A 13,335-nucleotide genomic window follows, 5' to 3' on the forward strand; every position below is an offset into this window, starting at 1 on the left:
ATGTTCTTTCCGCGCCATCTTCCCTTGTGGCTGCAAACTCTCGCAGTACTTGTACTGCTGTGCGGCCAGTTTACCATCAGGGCTGAGCCTTTGTAAGTCGGCCCAATGCCTTTAACTAGTTACCGGCTCCATAGCACAAGTCTAATTTCCCTTTGATTCTAGGCCTGTCGGCTCGCTTGCAACGAGCAATATCGCAGCGAGAAGCCCAGGGCTCCGTCGAAACCTATGTGAGGCTGGAAGCTGTGGCAGAGCGAGCAAACGTGACTACATTGACGAGGCAGACATTGACAATGACGAGCACGAAGAGAAGGAGGACAGTGATTCCTCCGATTTGGAGCGACGACTCCTCTCCTTCACAGATGATGGAAATGGAACCTTTCCGTCCGCGTCCGAACTGGACAAGCGAGGATTGGATAGAGTATCGCCTTCGAGACTTGATGACTATATCAAGAGAATCACAAACAATCGACGCGGTGACTTGATGATCCCGCTGATCCCTGACGATACTACCTCGTCATCTGAGTTCAAAAAATTTGGAAACGTACCATTCAACATCGGAACCAAGGATCTCTGTGGATGCACCTGTTTATTTCTCGTCTCTGACCAAGCTGTTTATGCTGCTCATTACTATGAAGATATTTCTTTCAACCCTCGAGGTTTCCAAAGACAAGTCAAAGACTTTCTCCGTTCTCCTCGTTCCTGGGTCAGTGGGGAGGAACAGTTAAGATACAAAAGTCTCCAACAAGTCGAAAAATACTTCCCAGAAGATACGACCGATGCATTCATTTTGACCCCTGCCAAGGAAATTGGAGAAGACAGGAACGGGTTACCGGTTTATGACACCACCAAAGCTCAATATAAGCAGAGGATGGATGGACAAGAACCTTATATCAGCCAACTGCAGAACATTGTTCGTGATATGATAGGTGTAAAACCTGAAGTTCATGTTTATGAGGCTGCGGACCAAGAGAAAGAAGGTGCAAAACTGGATTATACTGTCAGTGGCCGTGCACTCTTTCAATATGACCCTGAAGGTCCCGGTGAGGTGAGGCTGTTTTTTGAAAACAAAAAAGTATTGCATGGCAGTGCAGACTGCTGAGCGCTCCATCGGATTGCCTGTATCTGAGAACATGGCACTAATTATCCTCCTGTATATAACTACCGCTCAGCATGGGAGAAACTGTCGGCGTGGGTAGGGAAATCTAGACTTTGACTTTGTACATAGTATTGGGTGCATACTACATAAACTTGGATATTTATACTCTAATTTTCCTAGGATCTCTAGGATTTTCGTAGAATTCTTGTAGCCATATCCGAATAGATGAACAGCAGCCAGGGTGACTTGCTTAATAAATCATTCGGCCTGACGTGAGTTAACTATGAATATGTGGCCTCACTCTACGCCGTGTACTCTGGATACATTAATAGAGTATTATTTTGTTGTTTTTATTACCTGCTATAACCTTGTGGAAGTAAGCGACCCCCGAATACAGCCCCCTTAACTTAACCCACTTCAAACTAGTTACGTAACGCAGTTAGTTAGTTAAACCCTGAAGTGGATTCTGGGGGCTCATATATCCGGAAACCGTAGTTATTCGGAGGTCGCTTACTCAGGGGAATAAGATGAGGGAGTCGAAGGACCAATTGCACGAGGCATATAGCAGATAATTAAACAACAATAGGCGGTTATTATACTCTATTAATGTATCTAGAGTACATGAGAATGCTTGAGTGCTCAACTAACTATAGTGCGCTCACTACTCCGTAGGCGAGCCACATATATGAGTTCTCGCTAACCGGAGTAACTATAACCCGTTCCGGTTTATGTCGATTCTCATCATAGTTAAATCCAACTACAGTATGATCAGCAACACTGCCACATTGTTTACCATCACCAGAACGCCTTACTGTCTGCCTTGGGCCACTGATTATGGACTGTATTTAAACAGATTCCATACTCTCTCTAACCATCAACAATCAACACAACTTCACCATCATGGCCGGATCTCCCCTACAGTCAGATGATGAAAGCGCGGGCAGAGTGAGCACTGAGGCATGGGAGCAGCGCCTACTTGAGGCAGAAGGCCTAGACCAAACAAGGTTGATTCTGGATGGCTGGCGTGCAGACGAGTCGGCCTTGGAGCCAGACCTGGATTCTCTTTGTTTCTATGAATCATTGGTGGCGGCATTTCACCGTGGAGATGTACCATTGGTGAAGTACTTCTTGGAGGAAGGAGTCCCAATAACTTATACACTGAGCCGTGATGCTCTCAGTGAAGCGGTACCAGAGAACAAGAGACTGGAGATCCTTGAAACTTTGTACCAATATGGGTGGGATCTCAATCAAAAGTCACCATGGCGTTTTACGATCTTGAGGTGAAAGACTCTACTTTCCTTCCCTTTCCTTTTCAGGTATACTAATCAAGCCTGCAGTGACTCTGTCAAGGATAAAGGAACAGTTCAATGGTTGCTTGATCATGGAGCAGATTTAAATCCAAGAACACCCATCTATTGTGTCCCGATCAGCATTGCTGCCAGGGACGCCTCTCTGGACACCATCAGACTGTTACTTGAATGGGGTGCTGATCCAACCAGAAGCATTGCTCTGAAATATGCAATCATGAGAGATGATGAACACTGGAAGACTGTGATAGAGACCCTCCTTGATCATGGTTGTGGTATTAATAACTCCAACAGCTTTGGTATAAGCCACAGAGGAAGGCCTCGTAAAGATCCAGGGACTGTACTACATTCTGCTGCCCTATGGAACCGCCATCATATGATCCCATTCCTGTTGGAAAAAGGTGCTGATCCATTGAAGGTTACTGAGACGGGACTTACGCCTGCCCAGTATGCCTTGGAAAACGGCAGTGAGGAAGCCGCGAGTATTTTGGCTGAGGAAGAGAGACAATTCAATGCCCGGCAGGGAGAAATATAGGAAGCCCATATTCTAAAAATGAAACAAACGATTGTTTTGTAACATCAGTCAAAATGTGACCCAAAGCCATTGTGTCCCTACAAATCAGTGGATGGATCAGTGGATGGCACATACAGAGTATACAATCCCTCTAACTCCAGTACATACAACCATAGGGTGTAGAAAACAGGGCTTCCCGTCTGCTCAGCCATATTTAAGCCACAATGTTAAGTGCGACAAACCGTCATTTTTGCCCTTTGCTCACTATTGCTCTAAAGGTGATGCTTGGGTGAGCATTAGTTGAGTGCAGGTGATTGGGGTGATGCCTTGAGGGTCGAGGGTGAGTGTTGGGGTGATCAGTGGGTGAGCAGGGTGATGAGTGGGTGTGCATGGCCTTGCGAAACCAAACAGTGTTCTAGAAGACTATTTGGCATAAATGGGCTTTTCTTCCGCTTGAGCATCATTTTTTTCATCTTCATTCTTCTGCCTTGTGTCTTTTCTAAAGACAGTTCTGACTAGCTATTCATCTTTTCAAACATGTCACTTGATCATGGTCATATGACCGCGGAAGATCGAAGGTTGAAGTTGATTCAGGAACGCAGCAGACTTGCCGAGTCTCGGGGATTTACAGCAGCTTATCAACGTGAGACAGAAGAGCAAGACAATGTTGTGTGTCTAAAGCAAAGGGCTCCTGCCACTGAAGCCACATATTCTAGGGCAATTGAGAACTGGTGTCTGTAAGTAATGCAGATTGACTTCATCTGGCACAACTGATCATTGTGTAGTTGGCGATTATCTCGAAATGAACCTGAGAGCAAAAACTTTGCAAAGGAAGAGCCTGATCCGTCTGCTCAAACACTAAAACTCTTTGCGGAGGATTTTGTTGTTACTCGCAAAGACCTACCTTCTCAGTCTACAGTGCGCCACAACATATCCTGTTTTGTTGCGGAATGGGAGAGGAAAACTGGGCGAACGCTTCCAAAATACCTCAAAAATGATGTTTACAATGTAGGTGTCAGCTTTGATTCTTCTACAGACTAAGAGGCTGATAAAGATCAAGTACATTGATAATGTCCTCACACCAAAATATCATCTTACTGTGCAGCACCGAGAGAAATTCCCAGTTACAAATAAAGACCTTAGTTATCTTTTGCGACATCTATTTGAAGAAGATGATCACGACTATCCACATGAGCTAATGAGGATTTATTGTGCTTTCACTTTATCCTTATTTTCTGCCTCAGGAGCAAGAGCAGGTGCAGTGGTGGAAGCAAGTTCCTATCCAGGTTCAAATGAGAGCCTCTACTACCGGGTAAGTCCTACAATTTTGCAGCAATTTAGAAGGTGACTGACTTTTTTTTAAGCATGTTGTTCTCAACATGAAGTGGACCTCAACTGGACAAGTCAAATACTGGGTCACGATGGATCAGGAATTTTTGAAAGGCCAGCGGTACAATAAAAGTAACCTAATGTGTGTATCATTCTATATTTTCCCATGGCAGCATTGATCATTCTGACCACATATAGCCCCAGGAATTGGGTCCCAGAACAGAAAGTCCTTGGGAGGAACTTTCCTTTTTGGTTGATGGTTGTTGGTCTGGCTGATCAGGCCTTTAAAGGAATTCGAACAGTGGAAGAGCTTCTTGACAAACGACCACCAAGAGGGCGGGAATCCTGGTCCTTTGAATGGGATGATTGCAAGAAGGAACTTCCTATTCTTCGGATGGTTAAAACTGATGGTGCCGACAATCATCGCTCTTTAACTTTTGCTTCTTTGCGCCATCACTTTTACTCTTTAGCTAAGCGAGCTTGTTTTCGAGATGTCCTCCGTATCCATGGAATCCGGGGAGCTGTTGCGAACAAACTTGATGGTATGTAAGACTGTTACCTATCTTTTGATACCATGCTAATGTTGCCATAGTACGTGCATCTGAAGCTGCGCGCAGCCAGGCCTTGCACCATCAAAATCCTGAGACATATCTGAACTATCAATCAAAGGTCCTTGCGATTGATGTACAAGCCCCATACTGGGACCTTGAACCAGATCTTGAATGTCTTGACATGGAGCGAAGTATGGCACATCATAGAGACATCAATGTCCCGCATCGCCTCAGTGCTGAGGCCATGGAAGAGCTGGAGCGTGACCCTGAAATGATTGACATCAATAACAGGATTGTGATTCTAACTGAGAAGATATTGAAGAACCCAGAAGATCATAAAGACCTAACACGTGAGCGAACACATTTGTACAACAAAGCTGCAAAAAAGCGTCAGAAAGCACTGAAAGAATTTGTCAGAAGTTGGTGGACTTCTAGTTACAGTGAATATGTTGCAGGGAATAATTTCACAGAGCGTGACACCACCTCTTTGTTCGATATCTACTGCAAATATATGCCAGAGAGGAACAGGTTGCGTGGCGATCTCTTCACAGAAGTGCCAATCAACAGCCAGACTGGAAGGCAATGCTTGCAAGATCTGGTAAATCTATGTGTCTCTAAGGAGAGGGTCGCATATTATCCAGGTGAATCACCTGAAAATGGACAGTGCCCCATATGTCTGACAGAAATGTCAAAGTATGTTTCATTCTCAACACTAATACTCTTTGGTCTCTGACTTTTTACAGATTCCCAATCCAAGGACGCTCAAAGCACATCATACAATGTCGACGGAAAGAATCAAATGCTGCACCTTACCAACAGCGGTATAAGAATGGTAAAAGGGCACATCGTCGGGCTCCTCGCTCATTCCTCGAATTTTGCTATCTTTGCGCCAAATGGTTTCCCGATGAAACAGAGTGGAGGAATCATTGTGCCTATCACCTCAACAACTTGAAACCACGATGCGGACTTCTGACGTTTTGATTTACGCTTGTTGCTCCTGGGTTCTGTCCATTTTGCTTAGGAGATACTGACAAGGAACCCGAAGAGAGATTTCAGCAATGGTTGAGAAAAGCCACACTCATTGAGCATATCGACAATCACATCAAGCAAAAAGACCAAAATGATCGAATTCTATGCCCACATCCATGTTGCAGAAGCAAAGAATACCAAGGCGGCATTGAGTTGAGACGCCACTTCTTTGATGCGCATTCTGTTGAAAAGCCTCGTCCTAACTGCGTTGCTACGAAAAGAAGACGGAACACTGACAGTGATATGTTTGAAGCTCCAGAGGCCAAAAAGCCTTTACTTGAAAGGAATCCTGATAGCAAAGGTAATTTCCAAACTGTGGAAATTATGAGGCCAAGCAAGCTAATGGCCATAAATAGGAATGTTAACAAGGAATGACCCCATTTGAGGTGGAAATTGTCACGGAGCAGAGCCGGAGGAGAGTACAGGACATGTTTTAAGTTCATTGCATTGTTTTGACTGGGGCTGGAACCCCTACTGCATTGTAGATATCTGTTGAGTAGCGAATCCTACCTTTCTTTCCTTTCCTCGTGCTAGTATTTTGTTAAATAGCCTACCAATACACTTTCATTGCCAGAGGACATCAATGACAATAGGCAGATAGCCATTTGTAAATCCCACCTCTAAATTTTCGAAAAGATATCATTAGAGAAGGCTCAGCGCTGTATATGTGGGAATCCTTTGCAACTGATTGAATCAAAACTGTCGGAAGGCTGGTGGAATGCTATACCTACCTTCAGAATCCCTTTTATTGCGAAACTTGTTATTATACATCTACTAATCATGATTCTTTGTTGGTTCATTTGAAGGTGCCTGCGGTGGCCTGTGGACCGCCGGGCATCCTATTTTGTGTCTCGGGCTACCAGAGCTCTACACAACACATAAGCTCCTCGGCACTCATTGACTCAATCATTATATTCATTCAATATACGAGAATATGAACAAGGTACGCCAGTCCAACCTGCATACATCCTGGTTCAGAGCCAAGACTGACATACCAAAAATGACATAGATATTCTCCAACTCCCTCTAGCCTTCTTTGCCTTGTTCATGGATAGCACCGTCGCGGCTGTGCTGGCCTGGGCGATGTCTTGAGGCACCATCAGTGTAATGAGGTCAGGGCCCGCCAGCTCTGGTCTGAATGGTTCTCAGTCATGAGTGCCCACTAAGAAACCGGGCGACTCAATGGAAAAGCTTAGCATCAATCCCAGAAATCCTTCATGATTTTTACCATCCAGTTGCGACACCATTTGGTCGCGGACCTTTTCAGTGCTGCAGACCCACATGTCAGTTTTAGGAACCTTCTTGTGTGGATCCACCATTCCAAGTTTGAGACATGTCATTTTTTGCTGTTTGTATAGGAATCTGAAAAACGAGTGCGTTGATAAGATGTTTTGGGTAATTTGATTTTAGTCGCTTCCTTTTTTTTTTCCTTTAGGCGTTTAGTTTCATCGGGTGGGTGGTGGTTTAGTGTTCTGATTGTGGTTAAATTTGACTACGGACTGTTCTATTCGGGAATCTTAACTGACTCTCAAGATGCCTCTGGGACGCCTTGAGGTTTGTGGCGATGTTATGTGGATGGTGGTGTCTCACGTTGATGGGGAGGCTGAATTTGTTTCTAGGTTTACGCTGACGACTAGGAGGGAAGATGTCTATTTGAATTTGGGAGCCAGTTGTGAGCGGGGTTACCCAGTGGTAAAGGGGAATTGTTTTATCTGTGAGCATGATGAGCATGGGAATGAGGTGATACCTCAGTACTGCGTCGAGGAAGGAGTCATGGTCGAGGATTTGTTGTGTCTGTTGATCTTTCTGGACTGTTGGGTTAGTGAAGTTTGGAATGATTGGGAGGATGCTACGCAGAGGCGGCGGTATATACAGGAATTGTATGGTCGTTTTGAAAAGGATGGGTTGAGTGAGTTTGTTCCGGGTTGGGACACTGTTGGGATGCATCTTTGATTGATTGTGAAAAGTGGTTTGTAGGTGCTTATGTTGTGTTGCATGTTTGTTTTTCTGACTGCTAGAACCAACTCTTGATAGAAGACAGGAGGTTGCTGAGTTTTGCTGACTGCATTAGTATATCCATTCATATTATTCGATAGATGCTGGAGACTTACTAGCTATTGAGAAAATCTTCCAAGAAGGTGGCCTCTCCATCTGCGCAGGCTACTGATAATCCTTCAGAACCTTGCCAGTGGCTGGTCTGCTCTTCTGGGATGACTCGCCAGTTTTCTCCAACTGTTCCATTTCTTTGTCACTGGCAAGCCTCATGGAAAGGTCTTTGTGACGCCTTTTGCCATGAGAGCTTTGCGAGTTTTCACCCGCTTGCGCTAAGCGATCAGCCTTAAGGGATCCATGTGCATTCAGCTACAACTGCACCTTCCTCCATGATTGGTGATGCGAATTAACGGACGGAGACCAGGGAGGTGCCGAAGATTAGCGCACATTTGCCAGTTAAATTATCTAAATCCACGTGTCCACGCAACATTCCCATTATGTAGCAACTGCCTAGTACGTAGCTATTATAGCATCATCAGAAGGGATTGCCATATCGCAAAGATAAACCAGCGTTAAGGACAAAGATACAACAAAAGTTCAAAACAATTTCTAACGCATTGGTCTAAAGAAGTATCTTCTTTCCGGCCTCCAGATCCGTGATCTCCTTGGTCAACTGCACCCGCAAACGTTGAACATGACTTTCTTCACCTGCGATGTCCTCTAAGTCCGCCGCAGAGAGTTTGTTGACATAAAGAGAACAGAGAAGCTTTGTTGGCGTCTCTGGTCCGTTGACGAGATAATAGTCAGCGGCTTGCATGCAGACATTGTCCACAAAGCGCTTGAGTGCTGCTTTGTAGTATGATTGCAATATATCATGAATGTCCTCTACAGTTTGTCTGGTGTTGTTCTTGTGATGAACTGCAGATACATCGCAGAGGCGAATTACGTCTCCATGCTTGCAGTCACCGAGAACTTTAGGCGCGAGCTGAGTTTGGATCCGAGTGGCTCGGCTGAATATTGTTAGTTTTGCCATGGAAAAAGCAGAAGGTGGGATTTTCTCAATTACCATTTCTGTAACGAGTCATTGAAGTAATGATTCAATGTCAAGGGCGTGCCATTTCGCTCAATGTTGAGGATGAAATTTGCTTGCTTTATAGCATCCTGATATTTGGACAGCAAGTCTTCCATTAGTCGTGCCTTTAGTCTGCGACAGACGCGCTGATCAACGCATGCAACCTCAAGAGCCGCAAGAATAAACCGGTGGACAATGGTAATTATGTCACTAATATATCCCAGCGTGAAATTGAGCCACTTTGCAGATTGCTTTCTCATTGTTGTGGCAAGAAGTGAAGGGTTGAAAGTGCCCATCTCAAATCCACGAGATGAACAAAAGACCTCGGTCAACCACTCGTAAATTTCCCCATCTTTGGGAGATACTTCTTCGGTACACTCATGGAGAACCTCAGTCAAATCTTCCATGTTTGCAGTTTCGCGGGTCTTGATAGATTTGGTCGGCTTGTTTGAGCCACTTAAATGCTCATCTTCCGAAGTTTGCCCGTCTTCCGAAGTTGGGGAGTCCTCCTCAAAATTGTCTACCTGGTCACCTTTCGAGTTGTTCATGTCCGTTTCCGTCTTGATTTTATACTCATGCGCCCAGACGGTTAGGTTTTCTGCAAACAGAATATGGCGATTCATGACCAGAGTTGCTAGGCGAAGATCTGGATGGCTATCGAAAATGTCGTCCGTTCCATAGTTGGAGCTCAGGCCATGTGAGGTTATTTCCTGAAAGCGAGCTACAACACTGAGGAGATGACCGCGTTGCTGCTCAGGAGTCACACGCTCATCACCGAGGTCCTTGAGTGCTTGCTTGCGCGACTTGAGCCTCTTCATGATCTCCAAACGAACTTGAGAAAATGACTTCTGAGCGTTGTCAATAACTGCCTCCTGAAGGCGCAACTTTAGTGCACCACCATTTAGAAGAAGGCATGGAATGCTCTATTGAAATGCTTACTGTCCTGTTGTGTCATGGCTCGAGATTGGATGATGTTGATCAAGATGGGAACACGCCACTCAGCCTATATCTTCAGGGATTCAGTTTGCTAGGCCAAATGGAAATTTGTCACTTTCTTTTGGAGCACGGTGCTGACGCTCTGTGGAGAAGTCCAAAAGGCCAAAATTTAGCCCATCTGGCAATGTACGGTCCTGTGGCTGCGCTTGGGGTTTTAGGGGCCCTCTCAAATCATGGTGTTGATGTGACTGCAAAGGACACTAGTGGAAAAAGTATTCTACACTATGGAGCCATTCATGGTACATTGAGCAAGGAGATCCTGAATTTCATCCAGAGGAACAATCTCCATCTAGATGACAAAGACGCACAGGGGAAAACATCACTTATGTACGCAGAAGAAGAAGCTAGCAAGGAACGTCATTGCGACTTATTTGCTGGAGATAGATGGCAGCATACTTTGGAGAATTTACGCAGCCTCTGAAACAGAGCTAGCTTAATAAAACGCACTTACTCTTAATCAAGTGACAAATATGCCAACCACTGCTCCAAAAGATTTTCATATCATTCCAACTATCGGCGTCATTTCAACTGTAGTTAGTCCGTTTATATGTCGTTCTCAGGCCGTGGTGTCCCTCAGCAGCTTATTTTGATTCTTGGTATCCTGCTTGCTTTGAATTTGTTGACAGCGTTAACGGTCCGACAATAAAGTCAACGGTGGTCTCTCAAATCGTAATCAGAAAGGAATCAGTAGTAGATTACTCCGGACTAACAAGGTCTACTGCCTAGGCTGCCACCTTTCCTCAGGCATAGGACGGCCTAAGTTAGAGAGACGATGGCCTAGGCTTTTGGAAAATGCCTATCGCCAGCCTCCGAATCTTGGTCATTGATGAGTGGACTGGTTTGAGATATAATGCACGAATAGGAAAGCAGGATAGAACAGATGACATTAGGTAGCGACAGACATACATAATAGGGGACACTTATCAGTCGGCTCATTTAACACAAAGCAGAATGTAATCCCAAAAGATGCTTGATATGCTTGATACTACTTAGAGCCTTTAAGCAACCGCGTAGGAAGCTTCAATGATAGATACAAAGACTTTAGAGCAAAATAGGCCACAATTGGCTAAAATGTCCTGAGAAAGAGTATGGTTTTTATAGGAATATATACCCATTTTGTGGGAGAAAGGCTTCAAAAGCAGCAGTCCGCGTTCCGGGAGGCGGCCAACTGGCCAGCTCGGTGGTCGATTACGTAACTGGAAATTCAGGGTCGCGACCCTGGATTTGGAGGGAGGCACCCCAATATTATCGGATGTCGAAGGATATTACCCCCAATCTGCTGAGGCCTACAAAACGATGACCGATTCACCAGACAGTACATGATCTCAAGTCAAGCGACTGATATCAAAGCTAACGTCCTACAAGCAAAAGGCCGATAAAGTGCATTCTGTCAATTATAGTTGTGACGGCTCACATATGATAGCTCATGGCGGTTCAACACTACGGCAATGGATGATACATCACAAACACCATCCAGTCATGTCGCCAACGATCCTCTTAAAACCTCTTCATTACCTAGATAGATTTCCTCTTCTTCTTTCTTCTCCAGATTCGATATTCTCGTCGATGGCTACAATAGTTTAGATAGGAATTGTCACGGAGCATGAGTGCTCGCTAAGTCACATGACATGTTTGATTCTGTCGGAATCCATAGCTCGGAGGTGGACTAACGTATTCAACGGGCGAGCGGCGAATACGGCCGAAGTGCGAATTTTCCCCGCAACCACCAAAATATTCAACACAACCATTTTTAACACATCATTTCTTCTACTTTTTATACACAAAAATGCCTTTATCTAAGGAAGCCCGTATGCAAATGGCTATTACTGCATGGAAAGAGAAAAAAGTTCAATCAAAATTGAAAGCCGCCCAGATATATGGTGTCTCTGAATCCTCCCTCCGCAAGCGGCTTAATGGAATCAAACCACGTACAGAAACACGTGCAAATGGCCATAAATTGACAGAATATGAAGAATAAGTGCTTGTCAAGAGTCTACTAGATGCAGACAAGCGAGGATTCTCAATTCAGTCAGAATTCCTGCGTGGAATGGCACAAATTTTACTTTGTGAGCGTACACAAGATCCAACTGCAATTCTTGGAATCAACTGGGCCTATTCCTTTACCAAACGTCGTCCTGAACTACGTACAAGATACAATCGAAGAATCACATACCAGCGGGCAAAACAAGAGGATCCAAAGGTTCTTAAAGAGTGGTTTGAGATTGTACGCAAGGTTATCCAAGAACATGGTATACATGAAGATGATTGTTACAGAACTCACTGTATCAGCCTCACGTGATGATACAGAGTTAAGACAGGCTCATTGGATAACAGCTCATGGAGAATATGCAAGAAGGAACAGGGATCAAATTGATATTCGGCGTGTTGGCACCTGATGATCACGTGTTTCACGTGATATGCAAGGAGTATACTAATATACAAGACGGATGTTATACCATCAGCCTGGTATAGGTATACAAGTATACTATGAAAACATCATACCAGGAAAAGGGAGGATATATAAGAACACTCATTCATGTACTTAGCTTAGTTCTTCGCGATCAATACAAGTCAATCAGCATTGGTTACCTTCTAGTTTCTGACTCGTCCGCACTTAACCAACAACCCAGTATACGTACTCGGTTGGCCTTGTTTCTCCATTCGATTACCTTTACCGTTTCTACTTGTTGATTATCTTACGGAGCCTGGAGGGGGCGATATACCCATCAACGCATACGACATACCGGACCGGACCCGGAGGGGCATTGAGCATACGATTACTTGGGAGACACTTAGGGTAAGTGTCCAGTCTCGAAATACAACTAGCTAGAACCCTAGGTACGACACGAGAGAAGCCAGGTTGTGACAATGATATCTGGAATTTTGACGAAACTGGCTTTGCAATGGGACTCTGCACAACATCCAAGGTTATTACTGCAGCAGAACGCAGTGAGAGACCTCGTACAGTTATCCAGGGAAATCGTGAATGGGTCACAATCATTGAATGTGTGAGCTCTAAGGACATTCTTATTCCAGCGGCAATTATCTTGAAGGGGAAAGAACACCAGGCTGCTTGGTATGAAGAGGATAATCTTCCCCTGGATTGGAAGCTTACCAACAGTCCAAATGGCTGGACAACTGATGCAATTGGTCTCAAGTGGTTAAAGCAAATTTTTGATCCTTTTTCAAAGCTGCATTCAACTGGCGCGAAGCGGTTGCTTATCCTTGATGGTCATTCAAGTCACCAAACTGCTGAATTGATGATTTCTGCAAGAACAATTCAATTATCTGTCTTTGTATGCCTCCACATACATCTCATCTTCTTCAGCCCCTGGATGTTGGGGTTTTTGGGCCGCTCAAACGCGCATATGGAAAACTAGTGGAAGGTATGATGGTGGCTGGAAACAACCTGTCACAACCTGGCTTCTCTCGTGTCGTACCTAGGGTTC

The 13,335-nt window shown here is 44.7% G+C and overlaps 4 protein-coding genes across 4 annotated transcripts; 3 read left to right on the plus strand and 1 right to left on the minus strand.

The window, feature by feature from the left end:
- Window positions 1-1,099, plus strand: ACHE_80494S (uncharacterized protein; the record flags this gene model as incomplete). The annotated part of the gene is made up of 2 exons (XM_043283871.1): window positions 1-92; window positions 163-1,099. The coding sequence occupies 2 exons, from the start codon at window positions 1-3 to the stop codon at window positions 1,097-1,099; spliced, it is 1,029 nt and encodes a 342-aa protein (XP_043141107.1).
- An 897-nt stretch (window positions 1,100-1,996) lies between these two features.
- On the plus strand, window positions 1,997-2,938 carry ACHE_80495S (ankyrin repeat domain-containing protein; the record flags this gene model as incomplete). The annotated part of the gene is made up of 2 exons (XM_043283872.1): window positions 1,997-2,376; window positions 2,434-2,938. 2 exons carry the CDS (start codon window positions 1,997-1,999, stop codon window positions 2,936-2,938), a joined length of 885 nt encoding a protein of 294 aa, XP_043141108.1.
- A 537-nt stretch (window positions 2,939-3,475) lies between these two features.
- ACHE_80496S (uncharacterized protein) lies at window positions 3,476-5,477 on the plus strand (the record flags this gene model as incomplete). The annotated part of the gene is made up of 7 exons (XM_043283873.1): window positions 3,476-3,654; window positions 3,703-3,925; window positions 3,978-4,229; window positions 4,303-4,388; window positions 4,445-4,788; window positions 4,839-5,395; window positions 5,439-5,477. 7 exons carry the CDS (start codon window positions 3,476-3,478, stop codon window positions 5,475-5,477), a joined length of 1,680 nt encoding a protein of 559 aa, XP_043141109.1.
- Window positions 5,478-8,440: 2,963 nt separating this feature from the next.
- ACHE_80497A (uncharacterized protein) lies at window positions 8,441-9,845 on the minus strand (the record flags this gene model as incomplete). The annotated part of the gene is made up of 3 exons (XM_043283874.1): window positions 8,441-8,828; window positions 8,885-9,755; window positions 9,830-9,845. 3 exons carry the CDS (start codon window positions 9,843-9,845, stop codon window positions 8,441-8,443), a joined length of 1,275 nt encoding a protein of 424 aa, XP_043141110.1.
- Window positions 9,846-13,335: the final 3,490 nt, after the last annotated feature.

The sequence above is a fragment of the Aspergillus chevalieri genome, chromosome 8, assembly GCF_016861735.1.
Source record: "Aspergillus chevalieri M1 DNA, chromosome 8, nearly complete sequence".
Taxonomy (NCBI): domain Eukaryota; kingdom Fungi; phylum Ascomycota; class Eurotiomycetes; order Eurotiales; family Aspergillaceae; genus Aspergillus; species Aspergillus chevalieri.